Source organism: Sphaerodactylus townsendi, linkage group LG02 (assembly GCF_021028975.2).
Source record: "Sphaerodactylus townsendi isolate TG3544 linkage group LG02, MPM_Stown_v2.3, whole genome shotgun sequence".
Classification (NCBI taxonomy): domain Eukaryota; kingdom Metazoa; phylum Chordata; class Lepidosauria; order Squamata; family Sphaerodactylidae; genus Sphaerodactylus; species Sphaerodactylus townsendi.
In genome coordinates this window covers 30,136,188-30,160,267 of record NC_059426.1, presented here as the reverse complement: position 1 = coordinate 30,160,267, position 24,080 = coordinate 30,136,188, and the positions used below count along the sequence as shown (strand labels likewise).

At 51.1% G+C, this 24,080-nt stretch overlaps 1 protein-coding gene across 2 annotated transcripts in view; it reads left to right on the top strand.

Annotated features, from left to right (window-relative positions):
• Nucleotides 1-2,898: 2,898 nt before the first annotated feature.
• GAD1 (glutamate decarboxylase 1) overlaps nucleotides 2,899-24,080 on the top strand; it is a 65,880-nt gene continuing 44,698 nt past the window's right edge. The window contains exons 1-3 of one of the 2 annotated variants that reach the window (XM_048484253.1): nucleotides 2,899-3,523; nucleotides 5,036-5,165; nucleotides 9,452-9,514. In XM_048484253.1, the coding sequence (XP_048340210.1) occupies nucleotides 5,096-5,165; nucleotides 9,452-9,514 (133 nt within the window). In that variant the 5' untranslated portion in view covers nucleotides 2,899-3,523; nucleotides 5,036-5,095. Of the gene's footprint in view, nucleotides 3,524-4,602; nucleotides 4,822-5,035; nucleotides 5,166-9,451; nucleotides 9,515-24,080 lie in introns of those variants that run through there. The other variant, XM_048484254.1, reaches the window with a different exon arrangement.

Genomic DNA, 24,080 nt, shown 5'->3' with positions numbered 1-24,080 from the left:
AACGTTAGGACCAAGATCTACCAGACCACGGCCACACAGCCCGGAAAACCCACCACAACCAGTTAAAATTTCACTGCTTTCCCCTAACATGAAGCTCCTCTCCAAAAATAAGCAATATTCTTTCAAATTCCAAATGAGTAGCCTTATTGGTCTTTAGCAGCAAAATAAAAGTCTGGTGGCATTTCAGGGACTAACACTATTTATTCCAGCATCAGCTTTCCTGGGCCGGAGTTCGCTTGCATCTGGTGAAGCCTCTTGCAAATTTCACAATAATTTACTGCTGAACCTTTAAATCAAATGAGAATTTCAGAATTTGAGACTGACAGTGCAATTCCAAGAACTGTTTCACTGGAGAAAGCTGCGCTGAATAAACCCAAGTAGGATTCTGAGCAGACTCTCGGAGATGTAGCGCCCTCTGGAGGCTATTTCTTTTATTATGTGACCTTAATTGGAGCAGCTGGTGGCCCCTGGCGTTTCACAACTTGTTCTTCACCGATCTGTCACTTTTCAGCCCTTTTTCTTTCCCTACTCTGAGATGTGCCCAAATCGGTTTTATTTTGTTTTTAATTATTTGAAACTGTTATTTACTAAGAGATATATGCCACTAGTATATCTGGGTATTTTTTTCTCACAACTAGTATAAAAGACCCTTGCAAAGTTTATGCTGGAATAAATTTCGGTAGTCTTTCAAGTGGTCGCCAGACGCCTGTTTTATTTTCCTTGCCGAATGGTATCTTTCTTAAGCAGGTAACTGCTCCAACGGGAAGAAGCCGGATGTGCCCTTATCAAATAAATACGTACCAATTTGAATTCTTTAAATTTCCCAGTGCTAGAGTTAGTTAAAAGGAAATCACTCAGGGCAGCAAAAGGGGATTTAGCCTTTAACTTCAGTTTTAGGCGATCATCCTAAACACCCACAAGGTCTATATTCTGCTTCTAGTGAGCGTTGCGTTTCAGTCTTAGGTTAAAAAGCGGCTTTCCGGGCCATGGAAAAAAATCTCATGTGTTGAAAGACCGGTTACTGCCACTTGCGTCGCCTTTTGCTCCTACTTAGCTTTCCATTTATCGGTACTGCATGGTCAGCTATCCGTAATACCTGTCAGCTAACTACTTTGTTTCCTATCTGTGAACGTTGCGCTGAAAGGGATGCTGCTCCTCCTTTGGTTCCTCCGGTGGCCTTAGGCAACCACGGGGAGACAAACAGCTCCGTGGGGAGGGAACTGGCGCATAAAAATTGGGGGCTTGGAAAGGGTTAAGTATCCCTATCCCTTCTCTGCTCCCAAGCTGCTTCTCTCTCTTCTCCCCCCCCCCCCCCCCGCCCCAGCTTTTTTTTTCTTCTGAGAAAAGCGACGGCCTTGGACACTCAAGGGCGGCTGTCCGAGGTGCTGAACTCTTTACTAACTTTTCCATCAACAACACTCTCACCTGCTTTGGGGAAAAAAATATCCTCCTGTAAGATATACGGTAGCCTTTATCTTCCTCTTGACCTTTTATAACAGGAAATACGGCATCTGTTAAAATCCGGACCCAAAAAATCAGACTTATTTATTTGACTCTTTCCTCCGAAAGTTTATTTGATTGCTTCAGCTGGCTTGAAAGGGGCTACTGTCGGATAACGCGCTGTTGAATGAACGCCAGGACCAATTTGTGTTTTGGCGCTGGGCGGGGGGAGTCGTGAGGAAACCAATTACGAAGTTTTCGGAATCGGGTCATTTTATTGGTACAGTGATGAACGGTTCTTCACAGGTGGCAGTGCTGTAACTACAAAGGAGTAGAACTGAGACTGAAAGTCCTATTGTTGCTTTTTTTCTTAAACAATACAGAGAAGAATACTATCCGCTTGTAGCTATGGAATTATGAAAGGTCATCTTAATCGCAGGTTTTTAAAGTGATGAATTTTGGCATATAGCGCAAGAATGCCTTGGCGGCTCTTATGCCTATCCGAATGAACATCTGAGCATTTAGCACCTTCCGGCCTCAATAGTGCTCCCCTAGTCGAAGGCGGTAAGTTTATTTTCACAAAAGAGTTCTTAAGAAAGAGCACATGGCTGAACTCTCCCTGTGCGCGGGCGAATGTGTGACTTGGCAGTACAATATATTTTCCCTTTAGAAAGGCGCTTATTTCTGTCAGTGAATAGCCTTTTCGTTTGCTAAAGCTAAATATGTATTGCCAAGGAACAGCGTATGTTAAAACATGCATTGAACGACAGGATGTTATTCCAGAAAAAAGAAACTCTTTCCGCCTTCCCCCTTAATTCCGTTTTTAGCAACACTACACACTTTAAAGAAAGATTTCAATTGTGCGCCTGCTCTGCTAAATCTGAGAATCCTAATAACCTGGTGTTTTTGTGGCTTTATAATGGAGGGGGATTTTTTTTTAAAAGAGCCTCCCGTCTTTGATTCGTTGGCGCCCTCCAGTGGAGACTTGCAAAAGTAACATTCAACTTGCGTTTCCCTTCCCCCAACCTCTTGGTAGCTAAGTGATGGGCTCTTTATACAATTCTTGAAGACTCCATTTGAAGAGAGACAGAGGCCCCTTCCACACATGGAGAATAATGCACTTTCCATCCACTTTCACAATTGTTTGCAAGTGGATTTTGCTATTTCGCACAGTGAAATCCAGCTGCAAAGTGCACTGAAAGTGGATTGAACGTGCATTATTCTGCATGTGTGGAAAGGGGCCATGAGAGATTTCCCCCCACCCCCCCACCCACCCCCCCACCCCGCTAAGGAGATCGTTCAACAGTTTTGCTTCAGCGCCGTCCATGGGCAGCATGCTGTAGAGGCCAATAACATTGCTGTAGAAGCTGGGACCAAAGGATGGGACCAATCGCCTGCCTTGCAACGCGACAGCTTATAGTAAGACTCATTTAACAAGCCAACAGAAGATCTCCTCGCTCCCTCTTCAGGTGAGGCTGTTGGCATAGAGCAAGACTTTATAGCTTAATAGAGAGCAGGCGTGAAGAAGAGGGCCGGCTCCTGCCTGCAGGCCTCTTTCTCAACGCGTCCATCTCTTGATATGGAGTGTGGTTTCGCACCCCCTTGTCAAGGCAACCTTTCGACCATGAGCTGGATGCCTGTAGCTGAGTCAGAAAAGTTGCTGTCACGTGCCTTCCCCACTTTCCTCCTGGAGGAAACCACAGCACCTGCAGGTCAGTCACGTTAGCTTGGGAAGGCAACTCTTTGGAAGCGCGTGATTTCCATCTTCAGTCAACACCCGCGCTCCTCGCCTCCCCGCCCCCCGACTCCAGCTATTTTGCTTGCCATATTGGACCCAAAGAGGTGGCGGCGACGCTGTGACTCATGCCTGCGTCGAAGAGATCAGCCGACGATTCACACTTTAAAAAAGCAAATCCCGACTACTTGTGTGAAAGGGTAGGGGGAGGTCATTTCGAATTATATTTCACCGCTCCATTCATATTCCGACGTCGTTTGTGGTGGAGTTTATAAACGCCAAGTCCTTCCAAAGCCCGGATTTCTCCGTGTTCTACATTTTGGACTCTTGGTCTAGCACCTCTAGCTGGTAAGTCTTTTTTTTTAATTCTTAGAGGAAAACAAATCTCTCCACATCTCCGGGGAAAATGAAGTTTGAAATGTAAGAGCTTTCGAAATGTGAGAGTTTCTGGACCCCACCAGTTCCGTCGGTGCACTTGAGTAAAGGATATTAGGATAACCGGTAGAAGATGTTTATGAAGATAACCTGTTACTTCACTTCCAAAGCTTGGCCCCGAGATTGTCCTTTCTCTCTCACAATAATTAAGAACTGAATCATGGCGACAGTAATCCTAAAACATTCGCTTTATATATTCAGGTAAATGCTGACAGGTGTTAGTTACTAAAGGCGCTGCTTTGATTTGCTGCGACCTTGCGGTTTTCTTTAAAATGTGGGCAGAATAACTCTGAGCCAGCTTGCGCGCTGGAGCTTGTTTGAGGGAAGAGAGGAAGGAATTGATTGATGCGCCGGTTCCCCACCAATGAACCAAAAACGGTGGCTGGAAATAGAATGAAATGTTTTCACTAAGCAGGGTAAAGAGCCTAGATCGAGGGCTGGTCTAGAAAGGCCAACCAGCGCTTCCCGGCGAAGCCTCTCTGTTTTAATCGCGGGATTTAAAATGGCAAACGATTTTTTAAAAAATTGCTCGCATTTCATCGACCTCTGTCCCTGTGTCTGCGTGTGTGGTTGTCCACAGTCGCTCCCTTCGTCTCTTGCATGTGTGCGCGCGGACACGTTTCTGTGTTTCTAGATGTGCCTCGCTGTAAGGGATACAGACAATGTTACCTTTTGTCCGCATTGCTTGCGCTCGGCTCACAGTTGCCGGCCCTCACCGATATTTAGCCTGGTGGGTTGCAAAAACTGGACGCGCTCCGTTGCCACAGGAGACCCTTGCTCTAGTCTAGCCTTTCCTCCATCCTTGGCCGTGGCCGTGCGTTTTCTCCAGCCCGCTTCATACTGGGAGTCGGTTTCCAATGAGGCTGGGGCCATAATCGCCCTCTTCAGTACCCACTGATCTAATAGCCACAGACTTGACGCTCCGCTGAACCCCCGTCCTCCTCCTCCTCCTCCTCCTCCTTCTTCAGCGTGAGCGACACACTTCTCGCTTCCGCCCATTCCAGCGGTTGAGCCCTTCAGCCCGGTCCAGACATCTTTGTGTGTGTGTGTTGGTTACAATTGCCGTGTTTGCCAAGCGCGCGCGCTGTCTTGTAAAAACCAACTAGGTGTCGTCGCCTCGAGCCATTTCTCCATCCACGTCGCTTTTGTTTGAGATCCCCGAGAAGGAGAGGAGATCTATATGCGCCTCGCCTGGCTCCAAGAAACGTCTTGTAAGAATAAAGTCTCTTCTGTCCATTGGAGGAGCAGAATTGCCTCCCTCCCCAACCCCCCCCCCCATCGCCACTCCGCCCCCGGCAACGGCCACTTCCCGAGGAGTTTAATTGCTTATTGTTGGCTGCAGACTCCCCTTTTGAGGCTGGGAGGGAAGGAGAGACCCGTTTCCTCGTATCTCTAAACCCGCCTTTTTCTTTCCTTTTGCTCCAGCCGAGAGGAACGGGAAGGAGGAGACCCTGTTGGGCTGAAAAGGTTGTGACACCGACCCTCATGGCCGCCTCGGACCCAGCCTCCTCCAACACCGCGCAGGATCCCAACACGGCTAATTTACGACCCACAAGTAGGTCCTGGGTTTTTGTTCGCATCTTGTGGGCAAATGGGCATCTGCGTCGCCATCGATTTGAAACCGGGGCTTTCCAACAAATAGCGGAAAAGAGAACGCTGGGGAGTCCTGATGTCGATTCCCATTCTCATTTCAGGGGGGGTTTCTTTGAGTTAAACGAATGCGAGGCCGAAATCGTTTCCTTGGGGGGCGTGTGTGTGTGTGTGTTGCAATACAGCAACCTGGTGTGAAATGTGAGGGCTTGTGGGGGGGGGGGACAAAATAACGGCGGAGAAGGCGAATCTTAACGATACTCACTCCCGTGGTGGAGGGTCCTGAGTTGCAAGGGGGGGGGCAGGATGATGGTGGTCGCTGTTGGCTGGGGAGTGGGCTGGGAGGCATTGGGGGTGGCCTAGCAGACCGGGACCCCCGGGTAAGCGGGAAGTTTCCGCGGGCGGCTTCCCAGGGCGCGTGTGCTGCTCCTTCGTTTGGGGGCGCCTGGCCCGTGGTGGCCCAGCCAGCCTCGTCCCTGTCTCCCACACCCCCCTCCGAAGGAGCCCCCCGTCCCTCCTGGCCTGAGAGGGAAGCGGCGGGGGCTGCAGGGGGAGGGCAGGGCAGGGCAGGGAGGGGGCCGTGGATGGCGAGGGCGCCGGTTTATGGCTTTTGGCGAGACGGCTCAGACAGTCCCAGGCAGGGCGCGTGGGGCTCTGTCGGTCGCTCCGCGCGGGCGCTGTGTGTATCGTGTGTGTTTGTGGGGCGCGCGAGTCAGGGTGGATGACATAACCACCAAGCCGGGCGGAGAGAGGTTGCAGCCGAGGGCTGAGGAGGCGCGCCCAGCTTCTCCCTTGAGGAGGCGCCAACGCCGGGGCGTGGGGTGGGGGCGGGGGCGGGGGCAGGAATGGTTTGCGGGCTGGTTGCGGCGCTGAGAGGGTCGCCCCCCAGCCCTTTTTTCGGGGCGGGCCGCAGCTTGTGGCGCCTTCTTTGGCCCTCGGCTTGACCCGCCCGGGAGGAGCGTCTTGGAGAAGGTGTCTGGGTGAACTCCTTCAGCCTGAGGCGAACAAGTCCCGCCTGGGGTGGGGGGTGGGGGGGCGGGAGGGGCTGAAGTCCTTCAAGGTCCGCTCCCTCCAGTCCTGCCAGAGCTGCCGCGGAAAACAGCGCCGGGGAAGGGGGCGGGGAGCGCGTCTGCGCGCGAGGTGCTTTTTTCCCGCGCTCGCGCGCCTTTGCCTTTTGTCTCCCGACGGCTGGAGCGCGCGCCCCGCTCTCTCCTCCAGGGTCCGGCAGGCTGAAGCGCGCCCCCATGCGTGTGTGTGTGCGTGCGTGCATGTGTGAACGAGGAGGGGAGCGACGAGGGTCTTTGCCCTACCCCCCACGCTCCGGGCTGCCGGCGGCGGCGGCGAGCGAGGCTGTTTTGGGGGTCCTGTGAGAGGTGCTCCCCCTCCCTCCTCGCCTGCCGCCCGTCCCGCCCTCCTTGCGCTCTCGCCGGCGCCCTCTCCGCGTCCTTCCCGCCAGCCTCCCTTTCACCTGAGGCAACCTCCTTCCCCGGGCTCCACCTGCCCGGCGCCCTCCCCGGCATTCCTCCTTCCCTCGCCCTTCCCTTGACGGCCCCAGTTCTCTGCCTCCCGTCAAGTTGGCTTGCCGGCCAGGCGTCCCCGCTTCTCTCCCTCCCGCGCCCGTCAGGGCCCCCGTCGAAGCTGCCGCCCTTCCTTCCTTCCTTCCTTCCTTCCTTCCTTCCTTCCTTCCTTCCTTCCTTCCTTCCTTCCTTCCTTCCTTCCTTCCTTCCTTCCTTCCTTCCTTCCTTCCTTCCTTCCTTCCTTCCTTCCTTCCTTCCTTCCTTCCTTCCTTCCTTCCTTCCCTCCCGCGCCTCCTCCGCCCCCTCAACCGCAAGCAGCCTGTCGCCCCCTGCAGGTGATGCTCTCCCCTGCCCAGTATACCCCTCCCCACCACCACAGTAGTGCTTGGCCGCCCCTCCTGGCCCCTTTGCCCGGCACGCCTTCCCCCCCCCCCCCCATCTGTGAGTTGGACTTATTTGAGAAGAAGCCCCCTCCAGCTCTAGACTGGCTGGAAAATCCTCCAGAAAAAGCCGCTCCCGTGGAAATCACTGGGACTTGCTTCCAATTCTCGGACAGGGTGCTTCACGTACTCCTCTTCCGGTGCCTTCGCTGCCCTACGGGCAGGCCTAGGCTGACTGACTGCTTCATTAAGGCTCTCCCGGGCCCGCCTTTCTCAGGAGGCCGGAGGCGGCTTCCATGACAACTGCAGGGGACAAAAGAAGTTAAAACGGCTCCTCATCCAACGCTTTACAAATGTCAAGCGGCCATGAGCGGCCCCGCTGCCAACCAAATCCACTTGCCCGAGCAAAATGGCTAGTGGTTTGCAGCTGAGTGGGTCTGGTGGGAAGGTGGGGCGGGTGCTTGAGTGCTGATTCCACAATACAGGTGTGTGTGTGCGGAGGGGGGGCATCTCTTCCACTGTCCGTCTCTCTTGCCAGTTCCTTCCAGAGGGGGGGGGGGGGATCATGGTGGAAATACTCTTGTCGTGTTCCGAAAGCATTTCACATAAATGCAGGAGAAACAGGCCGACTTGCTTCTTTTAGATTTAGAGCATCGCTACTGTTCAGTTACATAGGCTTGGCCTTGCCTTAAGCCTGTTTTAGGAATACTAGTCAGTTTTACTTACTGGGTCCAGACACACCTCCCAAAGCTTTTGTAGCATGGGGTTTTCTTCCGAGTTGCAACCGCGTTCTGTTCCCGTTAGCATTTGACTGGGGAAAAAAAAAACCACGCGCATAAGGACGACTACAAATATTCAGTAGGGATTTTGATAGAGGAAATCGGTTAGTTTTCCACACCCTTTCCCTACTTTATCCCTATCGGTTATTTTTATTTCATTCTGTTATTCTCCCGCTTTTCTGACCCTCGCTTGGAATTGCTGGAGAACAGATCCCACAGGCGAAGGCGTCGGACGCAGGCGGAAAAGGGATCTCTCACAGACCTGCCGATCCTGTGTGATCTTGGCAGAGTGGGGGATATTTATGCATGAGGTCGATGGGGATCTTTTCTCGGGCGCTGGCGGAAGGTCACCTTCAGCACCTCGGGGGCTGGACAGCGCAGCGCAACCTTGGCTTGCCGGCGGGGCGGGGCCGAGGGAAGGAATGAATGGACGCGTGCATGCATGAATGAATCAATAAAAGAATGAATGGAGAGTCGACTGGAAAGTGGGGACGGAGGAGGCTGGAGAGACATTTCAGTGTGTCTCCCCGACTCGTCAATCCGGCCTCAACCCAGCCATGCAAGTCCGATCATCTCTAGTCAAATACTATTTTTCACCCAATTAATTCCTGAACTCTTCCATGACCCCATTTCATGCTGGTTTATTTTTAAGCTGCCACTTTCCTGGAGACCCGCCAATAAATTATTAGGAGATACGCAGGTTTCTTCCAGATGCCTCCCTTTTTCATGATGAGAACCATTCTGCTACGAAGGGGTCGTCAGTGCGGGCTCCCCTACCCTCATTCCTGATGCTGGCTCCCCACCCCTATTCCAGTATTGTCCTAAGACTCTCTGAAAAGCCGAGACTGTCTTAAGTCTGACTTTACTACAGGCTCATAAAAGCGTGTGTGCGTGAGTGTTATTGAAGAGTGTGTGGCTTTTCCAGGCACGCATTTCTCAGACTGGGAAAGAACAGAAGACATTCCTGGGTCAAAGGGGTGGGGGATTTATTTCTTGAGTCAAAGGGGTGGGGGATTTATTTCTTGAGTCAAAGGGGTGGGGGATTTATTTCTTGAGCCCAAATATACAAAGAAACGCTGATCTAGAGTTAGCAATTCTCTCTCACAACGATTCACAAGTACCTTTGCTAATCTGGCAGATTCTCCTTCCCCGCCCTCCCCCTGTCCAGCTTTCGTGGTGATAGAGAGTACAACGGGAAAATAATTCTTGGAACAGAGCAGGAACCCTTCTTTGCTCGCCTCTTCTCAAGCACCAGGGAACAATAGCATCATCCAGCGACCCTGCGCTCCCTTCATGCCTACCCGGTTACGCTCTATTTCGCGGGCATTTGTCAAAGTGAGGCAAATTGGCATGCAGTCGCCACCACCATCCTCCACCTCCGCAAACAGAAGCCTACTCAACAAAGGCAATGCTAGAACAATCACCTTGGGACATATTCTTTCGCCCGTGGACCGTATCCAGGGCCTCTTAACATTTGGTCTGCGATGTTGACGGCTGCTTGTGTTGAAGCATGCGCTGCTGGCTACTATGTTTTTGCACGCCATAAACCTTTGTGCGTTTCTCTCCTTCCTTAAGCCTATGACACCTGGTGTGGAGTGGCTCACGGCTGCACGAAGAAAATCGGACTCAAGATATGCGGTAAGTGTAGATAAGCCCCTCCCCCCAAACCCCAAGTACAGCTTTCTTCACTGTCTCCCCCCACCCCTGCCGCCTCCTCCTGGTTTAGAGTCCGTAATCAGCCCCTGCACGTTTTATCTCCTGTTCAAGGCTGTTTCTGGAACAAATGTCTAGACAAGTTCACCAAAGAGCGCCCACCTCCTTCTTTACAGATAAGGCCACACACAAAAAGGGACGCAGTTGCAAAGAGTGGCTCTTTCTCCACCTCCTTGGACAGCTCTAAGGAGGCTGCTGCCAGCAATAATTCCAAATTCGTTGCGGAGAAGAGCGCGGGGGGCTTGCTGGGTGGGCGGGGACGGTGGAAATCCTGTTTGGAGCGGGGGTCTCTGATCCGCTGCTTCAGGAGCGCCGGGCTGAGCCTTTGGCTCTCGGGCTCCCTCTGCTGGAAGAAAGGCCCAAACGCCAGGAGGTTTTTCAAAGAGGTTTCGAAATCCCAATCAGACCAGCTGTGGTGTTGTCGGTTTTCCGGGTTGTATTGTATGGCCGTGTTCCTGTAGCATTTTCTCCTGACGTTTCGCGTGCATCTGTGGCTGGCATCTTCAGAGCATCACCCGGCCATACAACCTGGAAAAACCACAACACCCTAGTGATTCTGGCCGTGAAAGCCTTCTGCAATGCAGGCGAGCTGTCTTTGCCGGAATAATCTACTCATTCGTTTTTGGATTTTTTTTGGGGGAAAAATTGCGTTGACCTGCTGCTGCAGCCGTGGAAACGGTGTGTGTGTGTGTGGTGCAACACACCAGCCTCACTGTGCATTTGTGGAAGGCCACGTTTGTGTCGGTGTAGTAGGGGATGGTACAGGTGTGCAGGAAGGGAGGGGGCTGCTCAGCCCCGAGAGCTGGTCGTCGGAGTTGTGCATTTCGTGGCTGCGATTTCGTGGCTGACGCCACCCGGGCGGGGCTGCGTTGCAACTCAGCCCAAAGCAGCTTCATCATGCGAGCCAGCAAAAAGGGGGTACGGCGGCGTCGAGACTGGGAGGGAAGGGAGGGGGCGGGGCAGAGAGGGGCTGCAGCGTCGCCTCTGCTCCCTGTCTGAAATCCCTCAACCTTATCTGCCCAGAAAATACGGATCTCCGGGGGGAGAAAGATTAACGAGAGCCTGATGAAGGAGCCATCCGTCAGACGGCTGCGGCGGCCAGATAGGCGCTGGCAGCCCGGCATGAAAGGCGGACCGGCCGCCGACAAGATTGCAGCCGGCTGCAGCCGCAGATTCACTGGCGGATAACCAGCAAGCCTGCCTGCGCGCCCCCCCCCCCCTCGCAGCTTTCTTTATAACGCCCTCCCAGTGGGGGGGGGGCGGCGAGACCCCCGTGAGCAGCCAAATCGATGACTGCTTTTGGAAAAGAAAACGCAATTGAATCCTGGCGCCCCCCCCCCACCCCCCACCCCCCACCCCCCCCGCACGGAGGAAAGAACTCGCTTCAGCCAGGCGTTGTTTCTCCCGGAAGCAGAAGAGACTCTGGCAATTGGGACTTAACCGGTAGCAAACCCCAAGCAGGTAGAAGATCTCCAAGGAGGGGTTTACTGATCCGCGAACGCACAGGAGCCGGCTGTAAAAACAGCGGCCTTCTTCTCGTTAAGCAAGAGTAATATGGCGAGAGCGCAGTGGTGGGATTCCATAAAAGCCCGGGAAACAGCCCCTTCCTTTTTTAAAAAAAGACATATTATTTCCCCTGTAAAATAGGAACAAAGCCAAAAAAGAGAAAGAAAGAAAAGAGAGAGAGAAATTAAATGGATCTGCGTTAACAACTAGACAGACAAGTGTAATTAGAAAGGAGAAGACGGGCCAACTTAATACATGAATTTGGCAGTCCTTTCATACTGGCAGGCTTATTCAAAAGAGATAAGACTTGGTTTTTGCTCCGGTGCATTAAGAGGAAACGGCACCGTCCGATCGGAATTGGATCATGTGTTCCACACACGGGAATCCGGATTGCGAGGCGTCTGAAAGCGGCGCGCCCACGTTTTCAGTTCCTTAAACCTTTTGGCGAGGCAGATGTTGCCCGGGAGCCGGAGCGGTGCGATTAACTCTGCCGGCGGCTTCCTCTTGTATGAAATAGCTCCGGATTCCCGCTTAATGGCCTCTTTGCCTGATGGCCCCTCCGGAGGCTGGAGCGACGAGTCTCCCCCTCCCACCATTATCGTTTGAACGTAGCCCGGCTCGGCAGGCTGGGCTGATCAGAGTAACGCGCCGCTGGCTGGTGGTTGCGAGACCACCAGGGTGGCCGTGGGGCGTCCCTTGAGCCCAGCCGGTGAGACGCTTCACTTCAGTTCTCTGCCCTCTCACGCCCACCGGGTAGGAAGCAGGAGCAACACAGCAGTCCTGTCTCAATCCACTTTCACAATTGTTTGCAAGTGGATTTGGCTATTCCGCACAGCTGCAAAGTGCACTGAAAGTGGATTGAAAGTGCACTATTCTGCATGGGCGGAAGGGACCCCCAGTTACGAATTCGCACATGCGGAATAATACACTTTCAATCCACTTTCAGTGCACTTTGCCCGCTGGATTTTACTGTGAGAAATAGCAAAATCAACTTGCAAACTATCGTGGGAGTGGATTGAAAATGCCTTATTCTGCATGGGTGAAAGGGGACGTGAGGTCTTCTCCAGTCCAGTTCAGCCCTCTGGTTGCTGAGCCCAATTCTCAGGATGGCAACTGGGTCATTAGATTGATTCACTATGTACTTGAGCAGTCCTGGTTAGGTGGACGGAACCCCAAAATGCTCCTGTGTCAGTAACTTTTGGAGCGCGCTGACTTGGGCTCATTCCGCACATGCAGAATAATGCACTTTCGAACTGCTTTCAGTGCTGTTTGAAGCTGTGAGGAATGGCAAAATCCACTTGCAAACAGTTGTGAAAGTGGTTTGAAAACGCATTATTTTGCGTGTGCGGAAAGGGCCTCGGTCACCTAAAACAGATGGTTTCTGTCAGAGGCCGGTGGGGGCTTGTATGTTTGGGGTGATGGAGGCTATGGTTTTGAACGTTTATCATGGCCAATCGCAACCCATAAAGATTGATGTAGACTTCCCTCAAAGCCTTCTGCACCAGAGGAAAACCCCTTCAACTGTCAGGCCGTCCTTAAGACAGGTCGGAAAGCAACCTTTTGAGTCTCCTGAAACGTATTTGCTTGTTCATAAGAATGGGCAGGATATTCGATTACCTGCGGTTCAGTTCTCTCCAGCAAGCCATCCTAAAACGTTCTGCTCGGAAGGAAATCCCATTTTATTCAGAGGGGCTTACTCCCAGGAAAGTCGATTGCACTGACAATACACACACCCCAAAATATCGCTTGGAATGGAAACTCAGTAGACAGATAGACAGTAGGCAGATTCCTTCGCGAAAGGAGCCGAGCAGAAATCTGTTGCGAAAGACTCTGTAATTTTTGAGAAGGGTTTGGTACTCCAAGAAAAATCCACGGTCACGTGATCGCTTTTTACGAGCTTTCCTAGCCTTTGCGCTTTAACAGCCCTTAACCGCTTTCGAGTCTATTAGCCGAGCCGCTGGATAGCTAATTAGCCAGTCCAAGCAAATGTGACTTCTTGGGTCTCTTGTCTCAAGGAAACCTCAAAGACGAGAAGAAGAGGGACAGGTTCGTGGGGGAGAGGGAGGCAGATCCTGGTGGCACACGCCGAACACCTCGTTTCTCCGGGCGAAACGTCTTATTATTTTGTCGAAAACAAGACAATGCAAAATCTAAACGAAGGAATGGAACGACCATTGACACCGGTTTCCCATAAGGATGCATGCAGCCAAGCCCATTTACATGTGAGAAAGTCCGTCAGGATGCAGTGGCACTTTCTTCTGAGTAATCCTGCCTACAACTGAGTTTACTGTCATTGCTGGTAAGCAAGGCTGGTTCCAATGTGACGGACCATCTGGCTGGAATCCAGGCAGTTTGGGTGGGTGGGTGAAATTTCCCATAGGGTTTTAGGAAGGGGGAGAAGATCTCTCTGGCGGTGGTCTCTTTGAGGCAGCTGTGGGAAACTTCTGCTTGTGGGGCTTCCATGTCTTTCGATCTTACCAAGAATTGGTGCTGAATTCGAGTTTCCGGGCATGGTTGATGTGAGCGGGCTTTAGGAAAAACGAATTAAAAATCCAACTGCTCATTATAGACTAACAACATTTATCTACATAGGAGCTTTTCGGAGTCACAGCTCACTTCCTGAGATCCTGCTGAAAGGGGAGAGATCATAAAGGGGGTGTGGTTAAGGCAGAGAGGAAGCTTAGTTCCAACCTTTCAAGGGTAAATCTCTCAAGGGAGGGAGAAAGGGGACAGGTAGAAAGGTGAGGTTCTAAAACATCAAGATGAGAAGTGGCTGTGGGAAAGGGGACAGGTAGAAAGGTGAGGTCCTAAAACATCAAGGTGAGAAGACACACAGCCACTTCTCACCTTGATGTTTTAGGACAGTGATGGCGAACCTTTTCGAGACCAAGTGCCCAAATTGCAACCCAAACCCCACTTATTTATCGCAAAGTGCCAACCCGGCAATTTAACCTGAATGCTGAGGTTTTAGTTTAGAAAAAACTGGTTGGCTCCCTCTTCCTCCGCCCCATCCTCTTGAGCAGGTGCCAGCCTGCTCTAGCCTCCAGCAAGTCCCGCTTGCACCGCTCTGTGCCTCTCTAGCATCTCTGCCTCCTCTGCGCCCCCCCCCCCCCCAGGCAGCAGCCACCCAGAGCACAGGCACCAGGCCTGCCAGCCAAGTCCTCCCTGCTCACTGTGATGCACTCCCGTCTTGCTCAGTGGCCCAGGCCAGTCTAGATGTGTGTGTGTGTGTGGGGGGGGGGGTTGTGCGTGTGATTTTCCACCCCCACATGATGAACTCTGTGTGCATGTGCATGTAAGTGAAAATGTACAGATGCTGGTATTAAAATATGGTATGGTTAAACAATAGGGGCGGGGGTGTTTCTTGCCATCAAGTCACAGCTGATTTATGGCAGCCCCCTGGATTTTCAAGGCAAGAGAGCAACAAGAGAGCAACACAGGCCATTTCTCACCCGTGTACCAGGACTCTGTACCTTTTGTGTATTTGTCTCCCAAATACAGGCAGGAGCTGACCCTGCTTAGCATCTGAGGTCTGACAATTAGGAAAATCCAAGTCTCTGTAGAAACCAGGATGACATCCAGCATTTAATTTCCCAGTGTTCTGCAGTTAAGCTTATTGAGCTGAGGCCTGCTCTACAAACTGAATCAGATTTTCTCTGAAGTCAGGGCACTTGGGTTTGCAGCATAATTTAGAGTTCCATTGGTATCAATTGGATGTACTTCAGGATGAATCAGATTACAGTTGTGCCAGTGCATCTGAACATCCAAAATCCTGTGCATGTCATCCAAGAACAGTGCGTTCCTGAACAACAGCAAAAGTTGGGGGTTATACCCTGCTTTTCTCAACCTTTCCAGGAGCTTCAAAGCGATTTGCAAATTGCTTCCCTTGTTCTCCCCACAACAGACACTTTGTGAGGTAGGTGAGGCTGAGAGAATTCCAAGAGAACTGTGCAAGCCCAAAGGTTTATTGCGGAGGAGTAGACTAACAAATCCAGTCCACCAGATTAGAGTCCACCACTCTTAATCATTACACCACACTGGCCCTTGACCCTTGGAAGTCAATTGATTTCAGTGGTGTTAGAAGGATGCAATTGTCCTCTGAGATTTACTCTTAAGTAAGTGCACGAAGTTCATAGGCATACAAACCTCCTGGAACAAAACCCAACAGAGTAAGGTGATTTTTTTTTTTACAAAAGGGTGTTTAAAATTCTTGAATTACACAGAATTCTCCTTCAGAGAATACCAGGGAAGGAAGCAAACCACCACACCAAAGCATACACCCTTCCAGTCCCCATTATGAAGAAATGAGTTGTGACTCACAAAAGCTCATACCTTGCCAGAAATTTTGTCAGTCTTTAAGGCGCTACCTGACCTCTGCTCTTTCGTAGTCCAATCCCTAAGTAGTCTTTCAAAGAAAAAGAGTCGGAAGATTTAAACAGCTGCTCATTAAAAGTTTAAACAACCGTTAATGAAAAACCCTGTAACATGGAATTAAGTTTCCTGCCCCACCAAAGCCAAAGCAGAAAACAATTTAAATGAGACATAGAAGAAATAAAGGAGGAGCTCCAGGGCCACTCGAGGAGCTCCAGGGCCACTCGAAAGACTAACAAAAATTTTGTACTGACTATAAACCAGTTGGAACTTGGGTCTCAGCACTGACACATGTTATAAACATGACCAACCAATGTGTTTCCTTGAATTCTGACCGTAAAGTGTAGTTTGGTGCTTTTTAGCATGTCACACAGAATTGTTTTCTATGTCATGCGTAGCAGTGAAAATAATCCCTGCTTTCAGTTTTTGTTTAAATATGTGAGTTGCTGGGACGTTGCTTTTCATTTGAAGTGAAATACAGTGGAGAGTAATGTATTCTCCCCCAGTATAATTCTTACTTTAAATAACCCAACCGCTTTTGCAAAACTTTTGTTTAACTTGAGCGCATTTGCCCCCCTATCAACCTTCATAAAACTCTCCCTGCGCACTCAAGCTCTGCAATTTGTATGAATTAACTGGCTAATCAGAATCTAGTGAAGCTGATGTCACTGATGGAACTTTCCTAATTGGCTGTGATCCCCATGATGCAGTAAGAGGCAGGCATAACTTTATCCAATAAGAACGGCACTAAGTTCTGCTGGCATTTCTACCTAAATTCCAGTCGGCAACTACTCATGGAAATTTACTCATAGGTTGATGATAGCTGGCGCTTTTCAGAGCTGTAGTGTTTATATCAGTGCAGTGTGGTCACTTGGAACCCCAGCCATGTTGGTTTGGAAACTCCCACTGGCTAAGTTCCCTTCTGGAAATTTATGTTCCTGGTCTTCGAGGATGCGGCAGATAAAAATTAAATTGTGGGACAAACTGTAGCATCTTTTTTGAAATAAATAGCTTGAAGCCCCACACTTGAAATGCGTCTTTAGGATGTTTGTCAAGACCTAGAAGGCAAACAGGGCGGATCAGTACTACATTCCAAAACCAGAGGGCGCCCTGCTCATCCGGAAGCACTGCCCTTCTGTCTTGGAACCCATGTCCAGATGGGTTGGAGGAGTGGTTCTAAGTGGCTAGTCCCTGGTGAGGCTGGGGCCCCTTCCGCACATGCAGAATAATGCACTTTCAATCCACTTTCAATGCACTTTGCAAGCGGAATAGCAAAATCCCCTTGCAAAACAATTGTGAAAATGGATTGAAAGTGCATTATTCTGCATGAATGGAAGGGGCCAAAGTGTGATCGCTATTCCCATATTAGAGAAGCTCTAATAAGGTGAGGGCACCTGATTGGTGCCACTTTTGTATATAGTTAGCACAGACAGCAGAGTAGTGTGTGCCTGAAAACACCTGTGGTCTGGCAAAACACTTCGTCAGTAGATAGCAATAAATAGAACTGCACTGGTGACTGTGAGTCTGTCAGTCCTTGTCTACATTGCGTCCTGCAAGGTGGTCTACTCCGAGTAAATCCACTGCTTCAACAGTCCCTTCTCCTTCCGTTTCCGGGCAGACTCTTCCTGGCTTTGATCCAGGGTTGTTCCTGGAGGACCCCCTAGTTTATATGAAAACCAAAAGGTGATTGTAACGAAAGCACTTATATATAAGTTCTACTTTCTGCGCTGCCACCAATAATATTTTTTCCTCTATATAGCCCACTCAATACTGATTTTCCACAAGGTCACCACCCTGACTGGGAACACAGACACACAGACAAATAAAAGACTGGAGAGGTTTTTATAATGAACAAAACTGAAACGTTTATTTGCTGGCTTTCACAAAGGCTTCTCAGGTAAACTGGAGAGGTTTAACACTTGTTGGTTTCAGAATAAGTTTGTCTTAAGATGTTACTTCAGATTCATATGCACACCGACACACGCAGGTGTCTCTTAAGGGAAGATTTAGCTTTGAACTAATAAATTCCCTTACGCACGCAGACACTATTCCTCACTGCTCCAATACCCACTGATCACACCCAAACACACAGTCCAAGCCCAGGAGATTCTGGCACACTTGGCCTCCCTCTCTCCCACTAGTCCTAATATGGCTTCACTGCCTCTGGACTGGCTTCTCCCAGACTGGTGATTCTGGTGATTCACACAGGGGCAAGGCAGACTAGATAGGTCTGGGCAGTTTTAAAACCGCCAGGCTCCTGAAGGGCACTTCAATCTGCACCCAGTCAGGGCCTCCTCTCTCTGTCAAGCATACACCGCTTAGACAGGGACTGGACTTCTGTCAGCCAACTCTGCTGAGACAGAATCCTTTTCTTCCAGAGCTGACAGACTCCTCTCTGCCAGACTCTGCTCTCCTTGACCGACTCCGATCAGAACTCAACTCTCCTCTCAGTGCTCTAAGCCCACTGGCTCCCCCTAACTCTTGCCAAACGTTACTGGACCTTTTCCCACCAATCAGGTCGGTTCTCTTCTTGTGGAGCCTTTTTCTCTTTTTCTGGCTGTTGCTAAGGCCTTCTCCCTTTGGCCTGCTGTACGCCAGCCCTTCAGGGTGGGGCAAGTTCGTTACAGTGATCATTCTGAAATTATGAAGAGACACGAGTTTCCATTTCTAGCATGAAAAATGCAAAGCAAAGACCAGGAAGTGTCTGTTTTAAGGAGTCTTATGATGGAGCTGCAAAGAAGGTATTCCTAATCTGCAAAGCTGGTGTGCCTGCTGTGAAGGAATCTCTCCCTTCCCCTTTCATTACATTCCCCCCCCCCCTTTATTATTAAATATTTTCATTCTCTTACGCCTTGCCTCGGAAACCATTTGCTTCCGTTTTGTTATGCCCTGTAAAGCCAAATCAAGACGGATTAGCCTCCAGGAGGGGGAAGAGCCAGAGACCGTCTACTGTGAAATAATTGCCTAATTTGTACCTATTACTTCAACATCGCTAAGATGCAACTACCTGGTTAACTTTATTAGTTGAAGATTTACTGATATGGATTCAGTTTCTTTTTAAAAAATGATTTAATTTGTAAAGAAAAAAAGGGGGGGGGGAATACCATAGTCAGTAAAAACCAGATCTTGCTTTAATTGAGTTTTCTGGAAGTCGATGCTCATTGGGTTAAGTCGACACCAATTTAGGGAGGTACTGCCAGGTTTACCACTTACTCACTGGTGCTTCCTTTCCCCTTGTCTTCTCTAGGAGGTAGGGTTGCAAATTCCAGGTTGGGAAATTCTTGGAGGTTTGGGGTAGATCCTTAAAGGGAAGACAGGGTTAGGGAGGAGAGGGACTTCTTGAGGATATAATACAACAAAGTCCACCCTCTAAAACCATCATTTCCCCCCCAGGGGAATTTATCTTTGCAATCTGGAAGTCTCCAGGCTCTGTCTGGAAATGGAACCCCTAAAGAAGTCTTGGTGAACTTGCCTTCCCCCTGGAAGTTATTGAACATAATAACACTTCCTTGAACTGGGAAAAAAAATCTCACTTCAAAATCTGGGACTCCTCACCCATGCCTGCTAGAGGGTTGTCGGCATTTCCTAATTTTGTTTTCACTCCCTTACAATGGGCTGTCTAGTGAGAAACTATGGCTCATTCCGCACATGCAGAATAATGCACTTTGAAACTGCTTTCAGTGCTCTTTGAAGCTGTGCGGAATAGCAAAATCCACTTGCAAACAGTTGTGAAAGTGGTTTGAAAACACATTATTTTGCGTGTGCGGAAGGGGCCTATGCGAAGAAATGAGCAGCAGTGGCATAGTGGTTAAGAGCAGGTGTGCTCTAATTTGGAGGAACCAGGTTTGATTCCCCGCTCTGCCACCTGAGCTGTGGAGGCTTATCTGGGGAGTTCAGATTAGCCTGTGCACTCCAACACATACCAGCTGGGTCACCTTGGGCTAGTCACAGTTCTTCTGAGTTCCCTCAGCCCCACCTACCTCACAGGGTATTTTTTGTGAGGGGGGAAGGGAAAGGAGTTTGTAAGCCCCTTTGAGTCTTCTTGCAGGAGAGAAAGGGGGGATATAAATCCAGCTCTTCTTCTTCTTCTTCTAGTTCACCAAAACAAAGCACCAAACTTGCACTAGAATAAACTTTTGTTTGTTCGTGAAGTGCTGCTAGACTCCTGCTTTGGAACAAAATGGGCATTACTTTTGAACACAGGATGGGCTATATATTACTGCCCTTTTTATCTCTTCTGAATCTCACCAATACAACCATGACACAGAGTGGTAAGATGCAGTACTGTAGTCAAAGCTCTGCTCATGTTGATTTCAGGACATCTGCTGGAGGGTGACAGCCTTCCAGCCTTTCGTGGTAGGTGAAATTAATGTCCAATTTGCTGGGGGTAAAGTGTAGATGACTGGGAAAGAAGATGACGACTTGTAGAGGTGTCAAATTCGGGCCCCTGCAGATGTTATGGACTACAGTTCCCATCATCCCCTGCCAGCATCATTCTGGCAGGGGATGATGGAAACTGTAGTCCATAACATCTGGAGGGGCGCGAGTTTGACACCTGTGGTAGAAGAGTTTGGATTTATACCCCACCTTTCTCTCCTATAAGGAGACTAAAGGTGGCCTACATGCTCCTTTCCCTTCCTTTCCCCACAACAGACACCTTGTCAGGTAGGTGGGGCTGAGAGAGTTTTGAGAGAACTATAACTAGCCCAAGGTCACCCATCAGGAATGTAGGAATGCAGAAACACATCTGGTTCACCAAATAAGCCTCTGCCACTCAGGTGGAGAAGTGGGGAATCAAACCTGGTTCTCCAGATTAGAATCCACCTGTTCTTAACTACTACACCCCATAAACAGAGTCTGTCTAGTATCGTAGTGGCGAACCTATGGCACGCCAATTGGCCATTCTGGCAGGGGCTGATGGGAATTGTAGTCCATGAACATCTGACGTGCCATAGGTTCGTCACCACTGGCAAGTAGATGCTATGATGTGACATCACCCATGGGTCAGTTATGACCTGGTGCTAGCACATGGGACTGCCTTTACCTTTTTATGTACAGCAAGCTAGACACAGTAGCATAGACCACAGTCCCTAATCCTTATCCAAGTAACTTTGTAAACCACTTCATACTATGCAACTCTAGTACCCATATAGAAAAGCCCTCTGTAGTCGACCCACGCGGTCAGCGTAAGAACGAGACGAGACGCGGAGATAACATCTGGTGGAGATCGCCAGCAGCGGGAGACCGGAGGTCCGTGTTCCTAGCGAGTCTCTCGTCTGCCGGTTCCTGGCACCTTTTATTGTTACCTTATCGGGGGCGTGTAGGAGGGAGGACTGGGGGGAGTTCCGGGAGAGCGGGAGGTCGGGAGATCATCATGTGATGCATGATCTCATCTGGCCACGCGGCGGAGAGGAAGCGTGACGCTGCCTGAGCCTAATCCTCACCTGGGGGCAAGACCATTGTCCCTGCGCCCGGTGATTGAGCCAGACAGTTCATGACCCGTGGACTCATGGGGATGAGGAGGGGGAGTGCGATCACGACGGCAAGGCCGCCAGGTCCGTTAAGCGCCCCAACGCGTTCTACTACGGCACTGCTGGGTCGGCAGTGCACTACTACATCTCCTCCTTTTTTTACATTTTAGAAAGCGGGGGGCGTAAAACGCTAAGAGGCGCATTTAAAGGGACGCTTTGTCTCCTCCGCCGTTTGGTCAAGTTGACCAAGCTGCTTGTGCAACATTAGAACTTGGTTGCGGGGTAAGGGAAATCTGAGGAGGCTTACTTACACATTACAGGCAATATTAGACACGCATTGAACGAAACAAGATCCGATAATAAGGCACAATTAAACCAATGCAGAGCTGTACAATAGCACTCAACCATCCTCCCGGCAGCCAGCTCCAGAGGGCTGACCACCAATGGGGCAAAACATCATACTTCAGATTAGATACTAACTTCTTGCAGCTCACGCACTTTCATGTGGATCAACTGGGAATTATCAGAAAGATTAAAACAACACATATTATGTACCTCTCACAACCTTGGTGGTGTAACAACAACAAGTAATCAATAGCGCATCTATTGTCTAGGGTCGCTTGTGACGAAAGTTCCTGCTGCTCGGAGGCCAGGGCATCCCAGAGCGGTGGAGGTAGAGTTGATGGACTTCTTCAAGAAGGGCACAGGCCAGCCGGCCAATAGTCTTAGCATTGTAGGAAGCGAGTCCGGGGACTCCCACTAGAAGCTGGCGAGGGAGACGAACTCCGCCGAGAGGGCACTCGGGCCGTCTCGGAATTGGAGGGTCGAGGCAGAGCGGAGCGGGCGGGCGGGCGTCCGGGCTCCCGGGTGGAGCCTGGGTAGGACAATGGTGAGGCTGACTGAGGCAGCAAAAGAGTTCCCGGCAGGGAGTCGAGGCGGGGAATGTAGTTAAGCGCCCTTCCCCGCAGGTCCAGGAAACCAGCCCCTGGGGAGCAGGATGTTTCCCAACACGGGGAATGTCCTCCATGTGTGTGCAGTTCCAACTGGCCGAGCCGACGCATCGGCCCGGGTCGGTTCTCCGCTTCGGCTGCGCCCGGTGATGCGGGCGCAGGTGTTAGACTTCGTGGTTAGCGACAGTCTTGGTGACAAGGGAGAGAGCGCCAGCCGAGGGTTTGGACGACGGGTCCCCAGTCGGGCGCTCATAGGAGTATCCTGATGGATGAGGCATTCATGAAGGGGCTCCAGCCCAGACTCCGCTAGGAAGTCTCCGGGTGCTTTGCAGACGGGGAGCAGGCAGGAGCTTAGCAGGCTCCCGACTCCTAGGTACTCGGCCCAGGCAGAAAGATGAGACGCTGGCAGCGGCAGCAAACTGCTCCCAGATGTTGGTCTGGTGAAAGCTCGCCAGGGTGGCCGACGCCATCGGGCAGGAGGCAGCAGAGCAGGCAAAGGATGGTGGTCAGCTGAGTTGGTGGTGATGATCGCAAAGAGAGCTGCACAGAGGTTCTCGGGTGTCTCTCGGGTGGTCTTGCTGGCAGCAGCGCTTAGGGCTCGGCTGGTGGTCGCCTTGACGCCTCCCAGGTCATTCGGTCTTTGGCTGCTGGCTGACGGCGCTCCTGTTGGGATCGCTGGGCGGGATCCTCTAGAGAGATGCTGCTCCATCTCCGGGATGGGGTTGGTTTCTCCTGGCGCCATTCCATGGGTTGGCCTCCCATGGCGAATCGGAGTCCACGGGAACCTGTAGGAAGAGGGACTGAAACACACCCCTTTCCCAGGTTACGGCCCGGTCCCCAGGCTCAGTTCTAGAGCCGATGGCGGAGATTGGGATCGAGAGTTAGTGTTTAGATTTAAATATGGAAGGGAAGAAGGCTTGTTTTGCAGCCTGTGAAGGTTGCTTTAATGCAACCCTCCTGGGGGCCGCCTACACTCCTCTTTCTTTGGTTGTTTGACAGGGAGAGGGCAGGATGTAGGCTGACCCTGGTGGGAATTCGGCTTCAGAGCGTCATCAGGAGTGCGCGCCAAGGCTGAGGGTCCGAGCCTTGAGGGGAGGGAACAGGCGGGTCCTGGGGATTGTAGGGTATGCATGCTTAATCAGCAACACAAAGGGGCTTTGGGAAGCACCTTTTGGGGATGGGTGCATCCGGGATGAAGCAATCCGCAATTAGAGGCAAATTCCTCGCACACACAAAGGAAAAAAGGAAAGGGGGTTTCTTTGCAAGGGAGTTGCACTTACCGTGACCTTGGTGGCTAATGCAGGAAGCTGGATGGTGCTAGAATTTTGTGATCGACTATCCCGGGTTGTCACCGGTGACCGCCTTAAGGCTTAAGCTGCCGAAGCGCGGGCAAACAATTCACCCACCCAAATCTTGAGAGGATCTGTGTTTGCAGCAACCCCTTGTGGGTATTAGGGGCATAATGGCTGGCAGCCCCTTTTAAACTGGGGCCTGTCCTGACAGTGCTACGCATCAGGATCGGCCCAGCTTTTAATCCAGGGAGGGCCAGTCAGCCAATGGCCCTCCCGCCTCTACTGGTCGAAAACAGAAGGAGAAGAGGAGGAGAGGGAAACAGTTTCCGCGACGTGAAATTAGCTTAGCAGTCTTCGGAAGGCACGATTGGGATCAGTGATCTGTGACGGCTTTTACCCATCCCAGACCAGAGTCGCTTTGACCTGACTCATGAGGTCCCTTCCCCAGAGATTGACATGGATGTCCAAAATAATGGGCGGACTGTGAGCTGCCGCTCGAGTCCTGGGCTGTTGACCGTGCGGGCGGATGCTCCGCCTCGCGGTTTGTCTCCCCCCCCCCCCCAGATGTGCGGCAAGCCTCGGGTCGCCACTGGTCGGGCCACTCGGCTGCTCTGATGACGGTAACATCAGCGCCGGTGTCCACCAGGCCCTTGAACTTACATCCTTCTATGGCAGCTCCAGGTATGGCGGGAGCTCCCGATATAGCGTCTCCACCGCTGGGTGACAGTGGTGTAGGGCTGCGCCATGTTAGCAGCCGGGGCTCGTAGCCTTTATTGGGTCGGCAGCGGGTAGCGCATGGGGCAAGAGGATCAGCTGAGCGCAGCTGGCTCCGGCAGGCAACTCCTGTGGGATGTTTGTCCAGACCTGGAGATGGATGGGTCCTTGGTGTGCGGAGTCGATC